General features: G+C 36.0%; 1 protein-coding gene across 2 annotated transcripts; it reads left to right on the forward strand.

Annotated features, from left to right (window-relative positions):
* Positions 1-1,192: 1,192 nt before the first annotated feature.
* Positions 1,193-14,713, forward strand: LOC120016855 (serine/threonine-protein kinase TIO). 2 transcript variants are annotated; one of them, XM_038869800.1, is made up of 23 exons: positions 1,193-1,476; positions 2,054-2,163; positions 2,257-2,331; positions 3,034-3,126; positions 3,247-3,321; positions 3,443-3,535; positions 5,052-5,115; positions 5,209-5,293; positions 5,708-5,780; positions 5,866-5,934; positions 6,030-6,110; positions 6,249-6,330; positions 6,420-6,572; positions 7,513-7,651; positions 8,139-8,310; positions 8,800-8,898; positions 9,174-9,719; positions 9,918-11,072; positions 11,481-11,714; positions 12,672-12,815; positions 13,032-13,112; positions 13,832-14,020; positions 14,247-14,492. In XM_038869800.1, exons 2-23 carry the CDS (start codon positions 2,074-2,076, stop codon positions 14,490-14,492), a joined length of 4,038 nt encoding a protein of 1,345 aa, XP_038725728.1. In that variant the 5' UTR covers positions 1,193-1,476; positions 2,054-2,073. The 2 variants fall into 2 exon arrangements, with proteins under 2 accessions (XP_038725728.1, XP_038725727.1); XM_038869799.1 differs by having other exon boundaries at positions 1,194-1,476; positions 6,249-6,354; positions 14,247-14,713.
* The last annotated feature ends 8,031 nt before the right edge of the window (positions 14,714-22,744 follow it).

Raw genomic sequence — 22,744 nt, forward strand, 5'->3', positions numbered from 1 at the left:
AAATTATCACTAACATGTAACCCTAGTGTTGCCAAGGATGAAAACAACCAGTAAGAAACCTAATCGACAAGGAAACTACAACATAAACAGAGTTCTAGACGAACAAAAAACCACAATAATCCAAACTCAAACCCAACCCAAAACCTTTTTCTCAAATATATTGGTACCTTGTATTGATTTAGATTCATAAAATTGGATTAGACAAATAATCAGAGAGTATTTGTTGATCGTTTCGTATATGAGACAAACCCTAAAAAACTTACCTCTACTCCATCAACATTCTTTGTATAGTCGACAATATTCTTTTCAAGTTGTTGAAGCTGATAGTCATTCGTATAATCCTTTTGTAAATCGTTATCTTCCATCTTCAACACTTCTTCAATAAATCTTGCGTTGAAAAGTTTTTGGCCTATAGAATTATATCTCTTTTTTGAGAGAATTTGTGTGTAAACTTATAAGTTTCTAGTATAATATGTAAATACATATTTAATATTTATTTTTAATAAAGGGTATATTTGTAATTCCAAATAAGGATATATATGTAAATAAAAAAAATCAAAAAGTTGTGTAAACTTAGAGTTTATGTGGTGTAAATAAAATTTCCCTTAGTATAATTATTCATCTAAGCGAGTAAAAACAATTATTTATTTTTTATAATTAATTTTGAAAAATTAATAAGCAAAAAGATAAAGAAAATTTTAAATGGTTGTTAGAAGAAAAAAGATGGAAAATAAAATTTTTTTAAATAATTAACCAAACTAAAAGATAATGATGATTAAATTACCTGAAAAATAATAAAAATTAAAAAGTCTGAAGATGTATTATACTTTTATATAGATATATAGATTTATCTTTGGTAAGCAATCTCAATAAATACCGAATTACACTAATTGATCCCCTCAAAATTTTTTTAAAAATTTTTCCTGGTTAATTTTATTTTCTGAAATTTTTTATTTAATTTTGGTAATGAATAACAAAACTTACCATTAGAAGGCAATCACAATCTTCGTAATTCTGCTATTTTTAAATTTTTTTTTCCTTGTTAATTTTATTAGGGTTTACATTTGGTTTTCCCCTACTGAAAGGGCCCAAATCTTGTTGTGACGGTGATGCCCTTCTGATTTCAAGCCCAAACAAAGTTTTTTCCTAAAATATATTTAATAATGATGTTGGAGTCGGAGGTGCCAGGAGGAAAGCAGAGGGTTATTTATTTATAGGCGGAAAACGCACACAGATATTCCCCCGCTCTCAATTTTTGAATGGACTGATCTTCCCTCTCTCTCCTGTTTTTCTGCCTTAGAAGGGTGTTTTAGGCGGAGGAAGAGCTTCCGTACCCTCCTATATCGGGAATCTTCCTTGTCTCTCCTTGCATACTCAATACGTGCTCGAAACAGGGTCCTTTTCTTCGTCTCTCCTCCGCTGGCAGTCTCTTTGTCACGCCGGCAGCCCTAAGAGACTTTGGATAGCGTCGTTACGGTGAGAGCCCTCCGTTTCTCTTTCGTTTTTTTAATTTTTCAGTGGGTCTGGAGGCCCATGGAGGTCATGGAACCGGTCTGCGACTATCTCTCACTGCCAGTCATAATTTCCCTTTGATTTGTGACGGCGGAGGTTTATGTGTGAGTGTACTGTAATTTCAACTCTGGTTTGATTTGCTTTATTGCTTTGTGCCTACTGTGTGAAGGTTGCATCTTTGCATTTCAAGTGAATTTTAGGTAATTTATTTTCAATCCGTTGCCGAGTCTTCGTCCCTTTCGTCTCTGCTTCTTCGTATCTCTGCATCTCGCTCTCTCCATTTCTGTTTTCTCTACGCTCTTCTCTCTCTCTATACTTTTTCTCTCGCTCAAGTCCAGTAGGCATCTCATATATGGTCTCAATTTTGGCTAGATCTGGGAGATTGAAAGGAATATTTATATTCATACGCGCGATTGTAGATTTGCATCATACCATATTTCTAGTCATTCTGATACACGTTTGCCATATGCACGAAATCCTTCAAAGCGGAGAGACAAAAGATATTAACAACTATGTCTGACAATACTTGCTATTTTGGCAGAGTGTGGAACAGTGAAAAAAATGGGCATTGTAAACTACCATGTAATCGAGCTGGTAGGTGAGGGCTCTTTTGGGAAAGTCTACAAGGGAAGGAGGAAGTACACAGGCCAGGTACTTGTTGAATTCCTAGTGCTTATGCCATTTATTTGTGCTTACAAGTTAAAAATTTGTTGCTAAATGTTGTTTCTGTTGCTTCAACTGTAGACAGTTGCAATGAAATTTATAATGAAGCATGGGAAAAGTGAGAAAGACATACATAATCTAAGGCAGGAGATAGAGGTAATGAAAGCCCTTCCTTTTTGATTTTCTTAAACTTATTGACTGTGATATGTGGAACTTGAGCTTCAACGGATAATTTCAAGAGTCTTTCACCTCATGAAGTGCACTTTTTGGATGTGACCAGCATAAGTTTGCTTAAGCTTGTAGATAACATCAGACTATTTGCACAATTGTTTCATTTGAATATCTCTGCGAGTGAACCTGTGACAGTCTCTCTTTCATGACTTAGGAATTCTATAATGATTAGACTTAACAATCCTCAGTAACCAAATTCAGTTATTTTAGCTTTTTACATATGGTTCTAGAAAAGTGCACAGGACACCTATACCGTGCAAAAATGCAATATGAAGTTGCAATTGAGTTTTAACTAATTTGTTAAAACTTGAAAATGTGAACTTGGGTGAATGAATTTTGCAACTGAAATGATGTAGTGAAGGCTAGTCAAAAGACTTAGAGAGATGGGGAGCATATGAGGAAATCCCATAGAGTTATTGGGGCGAATTGAGACGCTTGCTTCTACCTGGTTCTAAGAGTTGACATTGTATGAATTTGACTACGATTCAATAATCCATTTAATGCTGTGAAGTGTGAACTTTAATGGCCTTTCATTGTAAGAAAGATTCTTTAGATTTCACATTGTTGCTAGTCATTTTATATCTATATAGCCAGATATTTTACTGTCAACCACTTTAATTCTTACAGATTCTTAGAAAACTGAAGCATGAAAATATCATTGAAATGCTTGATTCCTTTGAAAGCCCACAAGAGTTTTGTGTTGTTACAGAGTTTGCCCAGGTATTTATGTTCTCTAATAGGCTCACAGTTGTATTTCTGTAAAACAAGATTGCAAAATCATTTCTTCTAAAGTTCTGTCTATGCTTAGATGTATGAGCAGCCTATTTTTTTGACATGCAGGGTGAGTTGTTTGAGATACTTGAGGACGATAAGTGCCTTCCTGAAGAACAAGTTCAGCAAATCGCAAAGCAATTGGTAATTCTGTTTTCAGAAAGCTACTTTCATCTCAATTATCCAGAAAAATATTATTGTAATCAGGCACATAGCATGCATATATATTCATGTTCTGTTTTTACCTGCTGTTAAATTTTTGCAGGTTAGGGCATTAAATTACTTACATTCCAACCGCATCATCCATCGTGACATGAAGCCACAAAACATTCTCATTGGTGCTGGCTCTGTTGTTAAGGTTGACTTATTACAATGTCATGCATATTTTTTCTTTATAGGTTATGTGCTATAAAGGCAAAACAAAAAAAAGTAAAAAATTCTTTGCTTGGAAACTCTTGTTGCGTAAGAGCATCCACAATGGGATGATTTTGAAGTACTTGATATGATACTTTCTTGATAAGTTAAGTGCTAGATGTTCACAATGGATATAATGGAGTGCATTTTAAGTACTTGAAATGTTACTTTTTTGATAAGTATAGCGCTACATGCACACAATGGGTGAAAAATGACGCTTGAAAATTTAGTTGTGGAAAAATGATACTTGAGAGTTGGAGTATGTATATAGTTGATGAATAGTGAAGAGAGAGATGATAAAAAGGAAGAAAGAGGTGATGAAAAGGAAGAGAGAGATGATAAAAAGGAAGAAAGAGAAGATGAAAAGGAAGAGAGAGATATGAAAAGGAAGAAATAGATGATAAAAAGGAAGAGAGAGAAAATAGAGAAAGTGAGTATGGAGTGTTGGAATGTATGAAGTGTTGATGAATAGTGTATATTGTGAGATTTAATCATCCAATTAAATTGTGCCACGTAGGATAAAGGAGGAGAGAGAGAATAATTTTGAAGTGCTTGATATTTCAAGCATCACTGTGGATGCTCTAATGTTTTACTACACAGTTACAATTGCTAGAAGTCATGGTCATGGTTCCTAACTATACTGTCTATCACAACAAGTGATTTTGAAAGTAAGAAACAAACATTTTTTTGTTTTGATTCACCATGCTTTCATTCCTTTTCCCGGTTGTACAAGTCTGTTTTTAATTAATTGCTTTGTTCCTTTTTAGGTAACAGTTAAATTGAATAAAATTATGCCTGCCAATGGGTGTTATGGAAAGTAATTGAAGTACCAATTTTCTTTAATTGATTTTGAGAATCTGACATAATAAGTCTAATATCTTATTATTTGTTTCTTGCTTCATGTTGCAAAGGACCCAATCATCCATGGAGTTCTCTGTTGCAGTAAATTTTGGATAACCTATAGCTGGCTTTTGTATTGCTCATTATCATCTCTCATTTCCATTTTTTATTTCTATGATTTTTTGTTGGGATTACAGTGCAATGACGAGGAGACTCGAAAGAATTTGTATAGGAGAGTAGGAAGTGAAGAGGAAAATCTAAAAAGACACGACTTGAAGTAGTAAGAAAGGATATAAATTCAATAGGAGTTGATGGAAGTATGATCCTAAATAGAAATGAATAGCGGAAACGAATACACGTAGTGGATTCTCATTGATTTTCTCCTAGACTCATGTAGCTGACACAATATTTTAGGGATAAAAGCTTCGGATGATGATGATTTTATGTTGACGAATTGAAGCCATGATCATTTGATCTCTGAATAGTACATAACACTTTTTAAGTGTGTGGCTGCTACTAATATCTCACTTAATATGTTTTGTTTCTTTTCTATCAAATTATTTCTCGAAGAAATATCACATCGAAAATAATTTATTATAGTTTCCTTTTATTTTGCACAGCTATGTGATTTTGGTTTTGCACGGGCAATGTCCACAAATACTGTAGTTTTGCGATCCATAAAAGGTTTGGTAGATCCTTTCTTTGTCCTTTCTGGTATAGTGCAACCATGTGGAAAATTTCCATTTTTATTACAACTTTACATATTCACGTCTCCAGGCACTCCGCTCTACATGGCCCCAGAATTAGTACGGGAGCAACCATACAACCACACTGCTGATCTGTGGTCTCTTGGGGTTATATTGTAAGAAAAACTTTCCTTCTAATCTTCTCTACAGAAAGGGTTGGAGGTGTATTGATTTTGCTTAGTATTCATTTTTTGTTTTGTTATTGAGATTTTGAACCCATGCTGCTTTTGGCATCAATTCTACGCACTTGACTTATTAAGTAGCTTAATAAGTTCATTGTACAAGTTGCACCTTTTGTGGTTTTCTTTTGTAGGAAATTTTCAGTGTTGATTTTGTAAATTATTATTATCATTCAACTTCTCATTTCTTGTTGCTTTGTCATTTATCCCAATGATAATTATTTTGATAGTAGTTCATTTCATTATAACATGGAACTCTAAGGATTAATCAATCCAGCGGAAATTTGATGAGATTAAATATGTTATAAATAATGTCTTTTTTCATTGCTCAAGTTTTGCATTGACTAACAGGTATGAATTATTTGTTGGCCAACCTCCATTCTATACAAATTCAGTATATGCACTCATCCGACACATTGTGAAGGTACCTCTTCTATGCTATTTGTCTTGGTTTGAACTCAAAAGCATGCTGTAAAATTGTACATGCTAATGTCTGTACAATGTTCCAGGATCCTGTCAAATATCCTGATGACATGAGTCCCAGTTTTAAAAGTTTTCTGAAAGGACTGCTCAATAAGGTCATTTTATTGTAGCATTGTTGATGAATACTTCTGAAATTTATTTAAATATCAAATTTATGAGTCGTGACATAGTTGTCAATTTTGAGATACAGGTTCCGCAAAGCAGACTGACTTGGCCAACGTTGCTAGAACACCCATTTGTTAAAGAAACTTCAGAAGAAATGGAGGCCAGGGTAGTGCTATCCTTTTCTTACCATCCATCTAAGACAATTTTAATGTTTTATATTTATGATTATAGAAATTATGGTACTTTTCTTGGAACTCATGTTGTTAAGCATATGCGTAATAGTTAATACCCAAACCATCTTTAGGAAGTGCGTGCTACAACTGCTGTAGCCAGGGGATTTGATGCAGCATGGAGGGCTGAAGGAAACCTTATCCAAGCCTCAATTGGTTCAGCTTTTCCCAGTCCTCAGAGTATGTCCTTCATTTTCAGAAATTTAAGCATTATGATTTGAGCTTTGAAAGTTTACTTGTTTTAGGTAAAAACAATTCTCCTGTTGCTTTCGAGGGTGGTATTACTCCAAAGAATAAAATTGATGCTCAACAAAATAGTCCGAACATAGCTGCAGACCTTTCTTCACCACATGAAGAGTTCCCTGGGTTCTCAAGTCCAAAAAATGTTAAAGAGTCAGGTATGCAGAAGTGATGATTTACAAATGTCTTTCTAATTCAGTCCTTTGAGCTACAAGAGTGGAAAATGGTCTTGTATTGAGATTTTCAGTCTCGCCAGCTTTTCTCAGTTGGTTGACTTGCTGGGTGAAGGTGAATTTAATATTTGAACATTTTGAAACCCATTAATGAAACTCTGATACCATGCATAGAGAACAATGGTCGCTCTTTTAATATCAGAACCACTGGCAAGCCCCAAGTCATGGGGTTGAAACCCAACTCCCACCTAAAATATCATGTTCCACATGTTTAGGCCTCCCCAATTAAAAGCAAGTCATAATACGTGAAGGGGAGTGCTAGAGTTCAAAAATACAGTAACAATAAAATTTGCTTGCCCATCAACTTATGCTTTCAGGATACATGGTGTTTCAAAGGATATTAGCCACATTTGTACTTTCTTGTGCAAGGAAAATGTTGTATCTTTTGTTGACTTGGAAGTTGGAACTCTACTAATAAAAGTGAATGTGCTTAGTCCTTTCCCACTACATTTTTTTGGCGTCTTATCACTTTATTTGTTTGCAAATTAGTTACTATTCTGTGTTATATCTTCTGGCTCTCATATTCTCTAATATTTTACGACATTTGTCGTATGTCTCTTGCGTTAGACTGACTTGTTTCCTATAGAAGTTGGAGGGATTTCAAAGGAGGCTTGGAGGGTGAGAGTGGAAACACGAGAGAAAGTTTATAGGGAAATCATATATTTTGTCTCTATCTCAGTTAATGAGTCAGTATATATAAACTTACATGTCTTCTCCGATACTATTGACTGTCATGATTGAAGCCTATTTTGTGTTTCACTTTATTTCTTTTGTTAACGATCAAACTTGTAAATTGCTCCCATAGAATTCATAGTTTAAGGACATATTTCATGTGGATAACTAATGATGTGATGTCTCGCCTCAGGTAGCCAGACATTGGATAGACTTGAAAACAACTCTCGCACGGTTAAAGGTGCGAAAATAATTGGCCAAGATAATGAAGCTATAGCAGCTATTCTGCAACCATTGAAAAGATGGGCCAAAGGACCTCAAAATTCATGCAGGTGGAACTAAGTTGCTCTCAAGTATCTGTTTGTACAATTGTACTTGAATATATTTCACTTTGATATTTTTCTAGCTTTTAGTTGGCGCTTGAAGGAAAATTTGAGGTTCATTTCTTAATTGTTACTTTCTCAAACTTTGTATTTAAGCCCAACTTCAACCTTTAATGTCAATGCAATTCCCTCCCCGACCCCATCTTATGGGGAAAACATATGAAAAATGCATACATTGCGGAAGGATTTTTGCTTGTTTTGTCAATCAAAGGGTGTTCCGAAGACCTCTTGAAGAGTTAAAGTGTCTTTGTTGGTTTAGTTGTTTGTTTGTTTGATGAAGAACCCACAGGTTACCATAAGCTTCACAAGATATTATGCATGCACTATTTTTGCGAGAGTGCTTCTTTGCGATTGCATCATGAAATTATTGTACATATATCTAACTTGTCCCTATTGCTTGATTTATCATTTTTAATTTGAGTAACGTACTCTACAGGGATCAGGATGCAATTACTTCAAATCAGTCACTGAGAATTCTTTCAAACTTGGTTGCAGCAAGTGCCATCAATTCTAGCCGACTAGTTGATGAAATAATTTGTGAACTTCTTGATTTCTTGTCTGTCTTGGTCAGCTTGAGATTATCTGAACTTGATGACTCTTTAGCAAAGGTATATTGTTACTGTTGAAATTTGTTTAGAAATTCCGAATGATCGTTTTTGTATTTTCACGATGCCATATAATTCGCTATTGTGAAAGTAGTATATGTGGTTCGTTCCGAAGTTAGAAATATAGTATTAAACTTGTGCATTTCGATTTTCCTTTGCATTCACTTTCTATAAAATATAATCTTATCTATTGTGATCATACCCTTAAAGTTGCATTAAGATATATGTCCATCACGCCTCTTCCATATAGGGGTAAGGCTGTGTTGATCTTGCCCTTCCCCAATTGTTTTTCCAGTATGAGAATTTTATGCATTGAAGTTGTTTAACCCCTTTCATGTCTAACCCTTTTCCAAATAAATTGATGTTTGCTCACCTAGGCATAGCTTTTCCTTGCTATTATGAGATGCTTTCTGATTTACTGCAGAGATTTTGTATTGCTTTTAGTTTGGTGATGGCTGATGAAATTTTGATTTTCTTTTATTCTTGTTGCAGAGCTTTTCAATAGTCAAAATGTTGGTAGAGAATGGTAAAAATGGCATTGCAAGTTCATATTTCAGTCACTGGGTTGCCATAGCTGAACTTTTCTCACAGGTCACTATTCCGTTTACTTGTCTTACCAATATTTGTATTTTTGTATTTCCTCTGGCTTTGATAATGATTATGATAGAGTTACATGGGTACAACCTAGAGGTCACGAGTTCAATCCCAGGAAACAGTTTCCCCACATATTATGTGGTGGTATTATGGTAAGGTCTGTGTACATCCTGCCTGTCTCGACCCTGCCCTCTGCGGTAGCCTTGTGAACGGGAGTTGTTTACCTTTAATGATGACGTATTCATGGCTCATTCATGTTTTTGAATGTATAGGTCGTTGCATGCAATGAAGATCCCTCTGGAAAAGTTCTGCATGAGTCCAGTGCATGTGTTTCAATCATACTATCTAGGGTATCCCAGGGTCTTAAAGCAACTTCTGCGACGCTGGCTCCCGAGGAAGGTTCTGTTGCTTCCACAGCAAAGGAAACATTGAAACAGATTTTGGATCATACTGTTACCTCTGGATTAGTGGATCATTTGTGTCTCTGCTTAGCAACTTCTGGCCAAAGTCTCATATCAGGTTCTTCTAACATGTTGCGTGCGGCTTATGAAGCTTGTCGAGCTATCTGGTCACTGATAGATGGGCTGGAAACTCTTCACATGAAAGAAAAAGCCTATTTATTTCCATTAGATGCTTTACGTCATGCCTTACTCCAACCTGATATTAGGGACTATGAACTAGGTTCATTTGTTGGGACTGAATCCATAAGAATTGTTGATGCAGTGACGAGAGTATTCCTTACATCAAAAGCTGTGCAGGTTTCTATTTACTATTGCCTTCACCAACGTGTGGAGGCTGTACTCTCATGTAGTATTCAGGTATTTTTTTTTCCCATTCTGATCTTTGAAATTCCTATCTCCAGGATCAACTGAAGAAGATAGATTTGCTGAAATTTCTTCAGAATAGTAAACAAATTTTCCTTAGACGTTATATTATTTATTTGTACTTCAGTCACATCTAAAGTCTTTAGCTCTCATATAATTTGCATACTTATTAAAATTTTAAAATGTTTTCAGCTCATGACAAGGTGCTGTATGCAAAATGCAAATGTTCCAAATGTTCTTTGCGGCTTGCCCAGCTCCCTCCCCGTTACAACTGTTGTCAGTGGTGGAGGGGATGGCACTATTATTTCAGAGATATTTTCTGTTTTATCTTTATGTGCTTCATCAATGAACAAAGATCCTCAATCAGGTGACCAAAACAACTTGAAGTCCAAGTTAACCAATCCTTCTGCGATTGTTCTGCGTGCTTGCTATCTGATTGCAACAATTGCTCAATGTTTGAAGTCAAATGGAAGAAATTCGGCATTATTTATGCTTACAACCTCCCAAAAGAAGCAGCTTTCTAGACTTTCGATCCTTTCTCATCATTTTTCCTCAGAAGATAGAGTACAAAATGTGTGTCCCTTACATTGCACATCGGCTATGCTGGCAGTTGCATCCATTTTATACCTTGAAAGTGGAGCATCTTTTGAGTCTTCTGTCTCTGAGATTGCAGTGCCTTTGATTCCTCGAACTGCAACACTTTGTGATCTCCTCAAGATTTCAACATGCAGTGAAAATGCAGTAGGCACTAACAATTCAAATAGTGCTCTGTCACACTGGCATGGTCTTAGGGATGGATGTGTTGGACTGCTAGAATCCAGGTTAAAGTGGGGTGGACCATTAGCTGTCCAGCAGTTATGTGCAAGTGGTATCCCTCAGCTTTTGATTGATTTGTTAGCCAAGATAAAGTCTTCTTCTCAACTAGTTGACAGCACAAAGGATCAAATTGGATTGTCTCCAATTGGGGTTGTATGGACACTTTCATCAATCTGTCACTGCCTCTCGGGTGGAGCTCAGATATTCCGTCAGGTTTTGGTCAGGAGTGAACACATCAAGATTATCACTGAATTGATATCTGATGTGCATCTCAAGCTAGTAAAATGCTGGGGTGGGCCAGGTGGAGGGAATGACGGAATCAGAGATATAATTAATGCAGTGGTTGATCTTTTAGCATTTCCATTTGTGGCTCTTCAAAATGCTCCAGGATTGCCATCGGCCACTGCTTCTGTAAATGGTGGCTTCCTTCTGAACATGGGGTCGCCTGGTGGGAGAGTGTGCATGGAAGACAAGGACATGACAAAAGCAATTGAGGAAGACATGGGAAAGTTTATAAAAATTATTCGGGAGGTGAATCCTCTCTCTAGTCCATCTCTTTTGCAACTTTTCTTTTTTCCTGGTTTTGGAGTCAAACATTGCGATAGTCATTTTATATTGTGATATTTTAATTTTTAAATCCGCCAAGAAACTTATTTATTAGTTATGAAAGTAATTACTGTCTCGTGGCATTACATTGATTGACATGAATGTGAGACTAATTTGCTTTCTTGACTGCTGGCAAAATGGACTCTTTGCTCCATTATTGTCCACAAGCACTGAAAATTTCTTATCTGGTTATATTTATGACAATTGTTCAGCAGATATATTGTGGAAAAGACACATCCCGCTTTCTTTGGGAAAGGATATTAAAATAGTTGGCCTTTCCATCTCTACTGCACTCATACATGATCCTTATGTAGTTGCCTCTGAAAATTTCAGGTGGGAGTGCCAAGTGCAATACTTCGATGCTTGGAACATGTGGAGTCAAAAGATTTGGGAAGGCCAGTTGCCTTTGTTGCCAAAATGATGGGTCATCGTACACTTGCAGTTCAACTTGTCAGCAAAGGCCTGTTGGACCCCAACAGAATGACAATGCTGCTCGATTGTTCAGCTCCAAGGGAGGTTACATTGGATGTCCTGATGATAATTTCTGATCTTGCTAGAATGGATAAGGTTGTTTCTAAGCCCAAGGTTCCTTCTGCTTATGGAAGTAAAAAACTATTGTTTTCCCACATCCTTGCCTTCATGTCTTTACTTCACCATATCATTAACCTTCCACTGGCCTTGGATTAGATTTTCTTCGTTGCAGACTTTATTGTAGTCGTCAGGGAAATCTTGTCTTATTGTGTCACTCTTTTTATTGGCTTTATTTTCATTTTTAGTTCACCTATATTAATTCAACGAAAATTTTAGACCAGTGATCATATTTTGAGGATTCTTTTGGGTCACAGATTTAGAATTGTCCTCCTCTGAAATTACCATCTTCTTGCAATTTTCCTTCTCTATTTCTCTATTTCAATATGTTCACCAAGGTTTGGACTGAACTTTCAACTTTAATCTCTATTCACTTGTCTCTTTAGGGCCCAGTTCATGGTTGGCAGTAATTCTTATTTGAAATTACATAGGAATGAGTTATAGTGAAATTTTTTTTATTCTTGGAAGAATTAATGCTCGGTGACATTGTTTTAATTACATGGAACTCATTATAATCCAAATCCCCTTGCATTACCTCCAAAAAATTACCATTTGTCTCTGTCCAATGAAGGCCTTTTCTAGTTTGTGTTTTATGATCTTGAACTTTGCTAAAGTTGAACCAGCTTTAGAAACTAAAGGAAGAGGTTAATCTTCCTACATTCTGCTATGGAAGTTTTATAGAAAAAGAAAATTATAATATGATAATCTTTTAGCTGGCTGAGGTATCAAATCTTTCAAAGGTATGAGCTGAGAGTCGGAGGTGCCCATTCATATATGCATAATTGAGAAAGCCACCATTGTTCGCTGCAATGGAAAGCATGTACTAGTATCATGTTTAATGTTGTGCATGTAGAAAGTGAAAAATAGAAACCAAAATTTTGTGATATTGGAAGAACTATAGTTCTGTTTGATTATATTGTATTTTATGTCAAGCAGGGTTTCTATGAGGTGATCAATGGGGCTTCTGTACTGGAGTTCTTGAAGGACTTTCTTACCCATGAAGATCCCAACATACGTGCAAAGGCTTGCAGTGCTCTTGGTAACATGTGTAGGCACAGTTCCTACTTCTATAGTTCACTAGTAAGTACTAAAGGAAGTGTTGCAAATGACAGCTTTTAATGTCTAGATCTCTGAAGATATTACAGATTTATTCTTTCCTTGATTGCTGGGACAATTTGGGAGAATACATTTGCATGAGGATTGAATTCTACTTGCAAACACACACACACTGAATTATGTTCAAATCTATGTCAGCAGATGTGCTTTTATCTTATAATTTTTCATTTTTTGTTCTAGGCAAGACACCACATAATTGGCCTTCTCATTGATCGATGTGCTGATCCTGACAAACGTACACGGAAGTTTGCTTGTTTTGCAGTAAGATCCCCTCTTGGTTAATCTATCTCCTTTTTATTTGTAACTTTGTTATGATGGACGATATTTGATGCAAACAGAAAATTATGTACAAATGACAAGGAAAGATAATTTTAAGGTCCACGAGTGATTTTGAATTTGGTTGATTAAGAATCAGTGGTGGCTTTAGCTCTAATTGACTTGTGTCTTGATAATCTATATTTATTGGCTAAACCCCTGTAGTATAGAAATGTCTTTTTTTTGTTTCTTTTGAATTTTTGGTCATGAAGTGGCGCTAAACTTAATTTAAATCTTCTATTGTTGTTGGGGTTTGTCATAGAAGATGGCATATGTTGTTAACTTGTTATATTTTGTCAACTGTTAGGCTTTAACTTTCCTGATTTGATGGGAGATGTTTATTCGTCTTGATATTATGTCAACTATTTTCCAGGCTTTATTAAAATTTAAAACATATAGCTTTCTTATTGCTCAAGAAGTTCTCATTTGGGGAGTGATAGAAAAAGCAATACAACCAGTCTTTTGCTTGCAATGGTGTGGTGGTGGTCTGGAAATTATAGCCACCTTATTTAATATACAGCAACTGAACACTGAACAGTCATCAAAAGTTAACCTATTTTACATATGTTAGCTCTATTGAGATATTACACAGTCATCGTAGTTGAACCATACAGCTTTTGTCATAATTAATCAGATTCTATCTTCCTCTGTATCTGACTGACCAGATTGGAAATGCTGCCTACCATAATGACTTGTTGTATGACGAACTAGGGAGATCTATACCTCAGCTTGCAAAGTTGCTGCTCTCAGCAGAGGAAGACAAGACCAAAGCAAATGCTGCTGGTGCATTAAGTAACCTTGTTCGCAACTCTAACAAACTTTGTGAAGACATTATCTCTAAAGGAGCTCTGAAGGTTTGTAACTAATGTTATTTTTCTTAATGTCACTGTTTTGCTTGTTTGGATCAGTATGTGGTTTTAACACTCATTTAATTCCTCTGGGCTGAAATGAATTTTTGATTTCAATGAGGATGCAGGCATCCCTTCTAATATTTTCCACATTTGGTTTTCACACTGGAAATCAGAATGAAGTTTATTGCAAAAACTAAATTTGGATCGTTATTTGAGTGGTACTTTTCAGGCATTGTTGAAGTTGGTTGCTGACTGCTCAGCTATAGCCCTGAACCCCAGTAGAAATGACACTGTCAACGAGTCACCATTAAAGATAGCTCTCTTTTCGTTGGCAAAGATGTGTGCGCACACACCCTGTAGACAGTTCCTCCGTTCATCAGAGTTGTTCCCGGTGGTTGGAAGACTGCGGCAATCTCCAGAACCAACCATTGCCAACTATGCTTCTGTTATTCTCAGCAAAGTTGCTGATGCTTGAAGAGGGTTCAGAAGCAAAAGACAATAGTTGATTCCCACTAATATGTAACGTTGTGCTGTATCAGTTCGATCCAGGCATGGGACAAATAATATACAGTGCAAATTGTAAGGAAAAGAGAGCATGACAATATCTAAGGCTCGATAATATACCTTATAATGATTGTGTATATTGTTATTGTGTGAATGACCTAAGTCGAGTTTTACTTTATTTATTTCTAGAAAGTTAATGCTCTACTCAATCCTTGAAGTGCAGCAGGTTCAATAACCCATCAGGACACTGTCAATTACGTTCAATTGTTGAACCCAAACCCTAATTCAATTGCTAATCTCTTTTGTCTCTTGCTAATTCCAAAATTTCTAACATAAAATTTCCACATCAAACAATTATCTCACACACCAATCCCTAACTCACCTTCAAAGCATGCAGCTCTTGAGGAATGAGATTCTTCACAAAGATCCTCATAACTGAATTGATAAATCATATCCCTCACTTGGAAAGCACTTGAGGACAGTTGTTGACAAAATGTGATTGGAAACGATGACACCCATACATCGGCGTAAGGTGGCCGTAAAGGTGGAAATTGTACGATCTTCTCTATTTAGCAAAAGCGAATCACCGTAATGCCTGAAAAAGATTGGCGTGGTCAGAAGTGTTCGACGTAACTCCTTTCAAGCCCACAACAGTTCAAATTAAGCCCTTTAAATTTAGCCATTCTAGGTCCACAATTAAATTAATCCATTCTAGACCCCCACTTCAAATTAAGTCTTTTCAAGACCACAATCAAATTAAACCCTTCCAGACGCAAAAAAAAACTTAGGGTACAGGTTATTTACATATACAATTAGACTCAACACACAAAATTTTTTTAAAAAATTAAATCGACTAAAGTATCCTTACGTTAAATTACCTAAAATCATGCACCTTTTGCACTTTTACTTTTTTTTAAAGAAACAAAATTTTATTAAACTGGCCAAAGCCTGGGGCGGGAAACCCCTACAACATCATCCCAAAGAGAAGAAATATAGATAATAGGAGGATAAGAGAAGAAGTGCACATCCTGAGACAAATCAAAGCCAAAGTTGGCTAACTTATCAGTACTGAAGTTAGCCTCACGATAAACATGACTAACTTTAATTTGCCAATTCTGGCCAAGAAGCCGTTTAATAGGAGAAATTAAATGAGAATGGACATTGGTTAGAACATTTTGCTTATTTAGCAGATTCATCACACCCTGTGAATCCACTTCCAACATCACTTTACGGAATCCTACATCTCAAGCACTCTGAAGGCCAACTAGCACCCCCCACAACTCCGCATTAAGCACTGAGCAACTACCAATATTCACTGAGAACCCATCTAACCAAGTCCCAGCTGAATCTCTAAGTACACCAGCCGCTGCACGATCCTCAACAGTATGCATTGCTCCATCCGTATTGATTTTCACCCAAGAAATGTCTGGCGGCACTCATTTAATAGATCTCTCCACTCTAGCTAGGACAGTCCTCTTAATTCTAGAGACAATCGACTCCGTGATCTTCCTGTTGGGATTATGTCCTAAAAACATACCATGTATGACAGTTCTGAGGTTTATTGATGAATATTTAATATTGCATTATGTGTATTAGATGTCTTTTCATTTATGTATGAATGTTCCATCAACGTCTAGGGATGTTATTTATAGTAATCTTGGATACTCAGATGCACTTTATGTGTGAGTATAGACAGACACAAGATTCACTATTACATCCGAAATAAATTAGTCACAACCAGATTAACAAAGTTAGGCACTTTGTTGATATAGGTTGTAGTGCATGGACATCTCCAAATAGGGGAGTGGTTTGTCTTGATCACTCGAGAGGAGTCTCGGATTGGTGCACTAGTGTATGTAAGGAAACATACATTGACGGACTTACATAGGAAAGAACAACCGGAAAAGTACTATCAATGAGTTGTTCATCCTATAGCTGTGAGAGTACGATATCTCTTAAGCTTGAGTAGGTCAATACTTTCATACTTATAGCGTGTGCGTTTTGATTCATCAATGAGTGAGACACACACTATTGTCAATATACTCGATGGATTAGATGTATGCCACTAGGGTGTGGGAGCATACCTACAAAATAGTCATTCATGTACTTCCGGGATACGGAAGTGTAAGCACCCACCTGAGAGGTTCAAATTAATCTACCGAGAAACTCTGCAGAGTGATCCTTATGGATCAAGCGTTAGCATTTAGATTGATCGACGGGTCAATCTAATACGCTTAGTGGATAGATATAAGGGAACCGAGAGCTCAGGGGGAATATGGACTTTGGAGTGTTTAATAGTACACAAACTTTCACTCCAACTTACCGGGTGGTGCATGGAGGATATATTCGTACACATCTCACAGGTCAGGGACAGGTTTCTAATAAGGAAAAGCCTCGATGTAAGAATCGTACATCTCTGGGAGTTCATCCATAGTTCTGGTGGTGTCAGATGAACATTTGATTGAAATATTATTCCTAGTCATAGGGCTTGACGGTAAAGAATAATATTTCGGGAGCCTAGATTTGTATGTCCTGCGGAGTCCCCTTGGTAGCCTCATTCTAGTCTCTCGTCCTATTAAAGGAAGATCGGCAAATTTCACCATATCACAACGGTCATTGGGATATTTACAAGAATAGAATTTGTATAACAAATAGATATAATTTTATTGGGTTTTGGATTTCCAAAGATAACCCTAAGATGAAATTATTTTTTGTTAAGATATACAAAATTCTTGTAAGTATATTTATGATAAAATAATAAGTCTCGGAATTTTGATTTGGATTGTAAAACATAATCAAAATTAAAGTCAAGAATGGACTAAGGATCAAAATAATATTTGAGCCTTGAATTCTTGTAAGGCTAGGCCCACACCATGCCTTGCAATGCAAGTCACGGTTGCCTAATAAGAAAACATAAAAAAAGGAGGCGCCATTCATTAATAGGCAGGCCTCTCTCTTTTTTTGTCTTCTAATTCCATTAGGTTTGGAACGTACAAACCTAATTAGAGACTTGTTAATTTTTGGTATATATACGTACTCTCTCATATATATATATAGGGACATATATGCTCAAATTGAGCTGCCGCTTTTATATATAACCAAGAGAGAGACAATCACTCGGCCGTGAGAAAGAAAGAAAAAAAAATTCTGGTAGTGCCCGAGAGACAATCCCAAGTCATAACCGTGTGTTTGTTTTTGGTTCACCACCAATCGGTGATTCTTTGCTTTGCATATTCGCAAGAAGATTAAGGGGAATACCAAGGAAACGACGTAGGCATTCCAAGTTGGTAGAGATGAAGACGGTGGTTCGTGCGTTCAAGAAAAGAAGAAAGCTTAGGACCTCGATTTTGAAGAGGTTGGTTAATCTCTAACTTTCTTGATGCCATGTTGTGTGTGCTTGATCTTGTTTTAATAGTTGTTAGGATATCAACCTAGAAGCACGCTAGGATTATTTGCAAAGATTAAAACTTGATCTTGTGTGTTCGATTAACATGTTAAAATAAGATTTGAGATAAAATAAATTTTTAGAAACATGTTAGGCAAAAAAACACACTATGGCCGTGGGGCATGTTAGGGTTGTAGGGCATCGTTCGTTAAATTTTGATTTATACCTATGCTAAGACGATCCTAGTTAGCTTCCGCTGTGTGTCTAAAATTAGTTTTAGCAACCAACACTTCCAAGAACTCACCTTTTGCCGGATAATTTGCAATGGACTATCAAGGAATCTGAACTCTTCATCAAAGCAAAACTTGTTCGGCCATTGCCAGAACAGCCAGCAAGTAGTACCAAAAATAATAGCCCACTTCTCCCCATCATGTGGAGGGCGCTTCACTGAAAGATTACAAACCAACCAGTCTTGCAAGTTCAGAGAAAAAAATCAGAGATCTGCAGGGTTGCTCCCAACGCATTCTAAATAATGCTTGCTTCTGAACAATCTCGGAGAACATGTAAAGTAGTTTCCATACACATGCAACGAAACAAATCGCCGAATCTGACATTTTCCTCTTAACTCTAAGCAAGTTGGTGAGTAAGCTGTCATGAACCACCAACCACAAAAAGCTCCTAATTCGCTCGGGTCCATCGCAACTCCAAACTTTAGACCACACCGGGTCCTCCATAATATTTGTCGTGCCAGTAAGCAAAGAATACCCAGATTTGCAAGAATAAATACCTTTTTGCTCAAGACCCCAAAAAATAGCATCCTCACCTGCTTCCAAAGAAGGGGGGCGGATTGCAGCAATTTTACTACACATAAGAGGAGAAAGATACTGGTTTAAAATGGTCCAATTCCACTCACCAGAGGTTGCAACCAAGTCACTTACCACATTTTGCTCCATATCGCTAGAAATAGGGATAATAGTTTCATTGGCTAAAACGATACCATTGGCAATCCATTGATCCTTCCAAAATTTAACATGCAAACCATTGCCAATAGCCCATGTAACTCCTTGCATTAGATAGGGCCAAATATTTTGAAAAGCACGCCACAAATTAGAACTAGCAGAGCTTCGAAGCTCATGAGGAAATAAGTACTTAGTCTCCACTTTATACTTCGCACGCATAACTTGCACCCAAAGGCAAAGCAGCTAGGACAGATTTAGTAAGGGTAATATGCCTAGCAAGAGATATGTTTCTGGCCTTCCAAGCACTAAGTTTAGCACGAACTCGGTCAACAATATAATCAAAAGAATGAGCCCCCACACCCTTATATAATAAAGGAATTCCTAAATATTTACCCAGATTCTTAGTCAGCTTAAAACTGAAGGCACGACTAATCCTCATTGCCAAATCCTTTGGAGTATTGTGAGAGCAAAAAATAAAAGTTTTCTCATTGCTCACTAACTGACCTGAAGCTTTACAAAATTTATCCAAGCAGCCTTTTATGACATCCAGTTGATCAAAAGAAAAAAAAAAAACTTTATATCATTCAAAGAAGGTTTTTTTTTTTTCTCTTTTTTTTTTTTTACAAATGAAACTTCATAAAAAAACTGAAATATATGGAAAAGACAACCACATGACACGATCAAAAAACACTTTCCAAGTGCAGTACCAACAACACTCCATTATCCATATTTTCAACTATTGTGCGTCAAGTTATAACAAAATTAATATCAATATAAGGAACATAGAGAAGAAAGCAAGACTGATTCATTTAAGTCGAGAGACTGAAATAGCCAATGACACTCGAAATGGCCTCAGGAGGCAGGTCCGTGCACTGTTATCTGCGACAAAAAATGCAAAGCAAAACAATGACCCTGTAATCTATTCCCCTAATCATGCTCCTTTGCAAATTGCAGTGCTTGCACCGGTAGTACGGCGGTGCTGGGTCAAGCTTGGCGATGGGATATTAGGAAGCGAAGGATTGTCCAGATCATAGGAGGAGAGGTTTGCTAATTTCCAAAGGAAGATCTGAGTTTGTTTAGGTAGGGTTTAGGATATTAAACATTTAGTAATTAATATGCTGAAAAGATAATTTGACAAGTCCAATGCGTGTATTAAAAACAAAATTTTGGTGTATTATTTAAGTGTATGCAGTGAGTTCAAAGCTATGTGTAAATATCGACTTCCAAAAACTTAACGCCGCAGTAGAACAGGTAGAAGTAGAAAGCTTTGGCCCACATCTAGAAAAGCAGTTGTTGTATAAAATAAAATGAACTGGACAAGTGTTGGCAAGCCAACTTGCCTCACCCACTTTATATATCGTATATAGATATAGATATAGAAGGAGTTGTGATAATGTTATTGAGGCATGAGCTTAAGCTTGTTCATGACTCATTAATACTTTACACTTGTTAATGAAGACAATTTAAAGTTGCTTGTGAAAAAACAAAGAATCATCATTTTGATAGACAAGCTTGAAAGTGAGCAAAATATTCAAATTGAAGGAATTTAAATATTTTTTTAAAAGGATTTAAATCCCAACAATTCATTCCATAATAAGAAATGTTACAACTTGCGTCACATAAGCAGTCTGAAAAAGGAAAAAGATACTTGTACATAAAATTTTTATACATAATTGTACATAACACATATGGCATGACAACTCACTATGCCACATCATGCCACATGGTTTTTAGAAAAGTCAAAGTAAAAAATTGTGTTTTTCCTCTTCTCTCTCCTCTTTTCTATTTCATTTTTAAATCTCATCTCTCATACACCCATCCACTCATTATCTCTACTCCATCCACCTCTCTCTCTCTCTCTCTCTCTCCCCCCTTCCACCTGCTTTTTCTCCATTCTTTTATGTCAATCTGAACTACAATTTGAAAAATTCATCGGTACATTGAAGAAGATATGGAGTTGTTCATGTTGAAGATTTATGCCAAGAAGAAGTGGATTATTGCTAACATATCTCGAGAAGGAGTTTGATAGAAGAAGTTGATCGGTGCCTGTAGATATGAGTTTGGTTTTCATGCTCTATTTGTGTTTCTCGTCACGATATAAAATGGGTATGGGTTTGGGTTTTCGTCCCCTATTTGTGTTCGTATTTAGTGGAAGAAACAATGTAATAAAGGTCTGAAACAATGTCATACGAGACTGAAACAATGTAATAAATGTATGGGTTTGGATGGTTGCTGAACTGTCTTAAGGAGGAGTTCGATGACATGATTTGAGAACATCATAAGTTCTAATTCTTGTTGTTTGATTACTATAGTGGGCAAGATAACTACCTAATAGCATGTTTAAGTAATAAAAAATACTAGGCGATTGTTTAATTTATCTTCACATTATATTTGACATTTTTATATGATTGTTGGCTCTAAAAGTATCAACTTCGTTGATGAAATTCTTCAGAGTTATGTGTAGTTTTAAGACAGTAGAATATGTACTTATAAACTTATTCAGTGTAATTGGATTGCAAACAATGTAACTACATATATTTTGCCAAGAAAATGGGTATGGGTTTGGGGTTTCGTTCCCTATTTATGTTTGTATTTAGTGGAAGAAACAATGTAATAAATATCTGAAACAATGTCATACCAGACTGAAACATAGTAATAAATGTATGGGTTTGGATGGTTTCTGAACTGTCTTGAGGAAGAGTTCGATGACATGATTTGAGAATATCATGAATTCCAATTCTTGTTGTTTGATTACTATAGTGGTCTGGATAACTACCTAACAACATATTTAAGTAATAAAAAATACTGGGCGATTATTTAATTTCTCTTCACACTATATTTGACAATTTTTTTTTATGATTGTTGGCTCTAACAGTATCAACTTCGTTGATGAATTTCTTCAATGTAATGTGTAGTTTTAAGACAATATAATGTGTAGTTATAAATTTCTTCAGTGTGATTGGACTGCAAACAATGTAATTACATATATATTGCCAAGAACATCAAAATATAAAGCAAATTGGATTCACATTGATATTTGTATGTTTTGAACTCAATCTTTTTTATGATTCAATAGTTTGTTACATAATTTTGAGAAGATAACTTTTAATTATAACATTACAGAAATAGGTTGTGAATTATGTAATAAAACAACAATAATGTAATTATAATTTATCAATGTATAATTACGCATTGGAATAATGTAAATATTCACTATTGTTTTGTAATTAAAAATTATCACTGTAATTACGCATTTCAATAATGTAATTAAGAAATATCAGTGTGTAATTATGCATTGAAATAATGTAATCATTCATTTCGAATAGAGTTTTGAACGTTCTGAGAAAGAGGAGAGCACCCCAACCATCTCTAAGGCAAAAACAATACAAGCACCAAAAATAAGGAAAGCCACAACATAAAAGACCCAAAACCACCAAAGCCACAACATGGAAGACCCCCAAACCACCAAAGCCACAACATGAAAGACCCCAAACAGTGGGCACAACAGCTGAATCCGCCCTTGCAACCTCTAGCAGTAGCTGAAGCCATTCCCTTCCATTGCTTTAAAAGGTCTCACCTTTATAAATTTATAAGACCACCACCAACCCCCACTAGTATGTTGACAAAAAACTAATTACACATCAGTATCTCAGAAAGTGTAACAATTTCATACTAAGCACTAAATTTGAACAAATTTCAAACCTCACATCAAATACCACTTTTACTTACAAAATCATTACATAAAACACAGATCCATGGATTTCATATAATCTATGGTTGGAATCCGGTCGAATTACCACCGAAAATGGAATATTGGTTGACCGTGCTGCCCATAGAGCCTTCCGTATGATGAAATGGGTATCAACTTCTCTAATTTTC

The sequence above is a fragment of the Tripterygium wilfordii genome, chromosome 15 (assembly GCF_013401445.1).
Source record: "Tripterygium wilfordii isolate XIE 37 chromosome 15, ASM1340144v1, whole genome shotgun sequence".
In the NCBI taxonomy this organism is placed as follows: Eukaryota; Viridiplantae; Streptophyta; class Magnoliopsida; order Celastrales; family Celastraceae; genus Tripterygium; species Tripterygium wilfordii.

Coding starts and splice junctions, on each gene's coding strand:
- LOC120016855 (XM_038869799.1), top strand. CDS start 2,074: ATGGGCATTGTAAACTACCATGTAATCGAGCTGGTAGGTGAGGGCTCT. Junction 3,536..5,051: donor GTGCTGGCTCTGTTGTTAAG/GTTGACTTATTA, acceptor TATTTTGCACAG/CTATGTGATTTTGGTTTTGC. Junction 11,715..12,671: donor ATCTTGCTAGAATGGATAAG/GTTGTTTCTAAG, acceptor TATGTCAAGCAG/GGTTTCTATGAGGTGATCAA.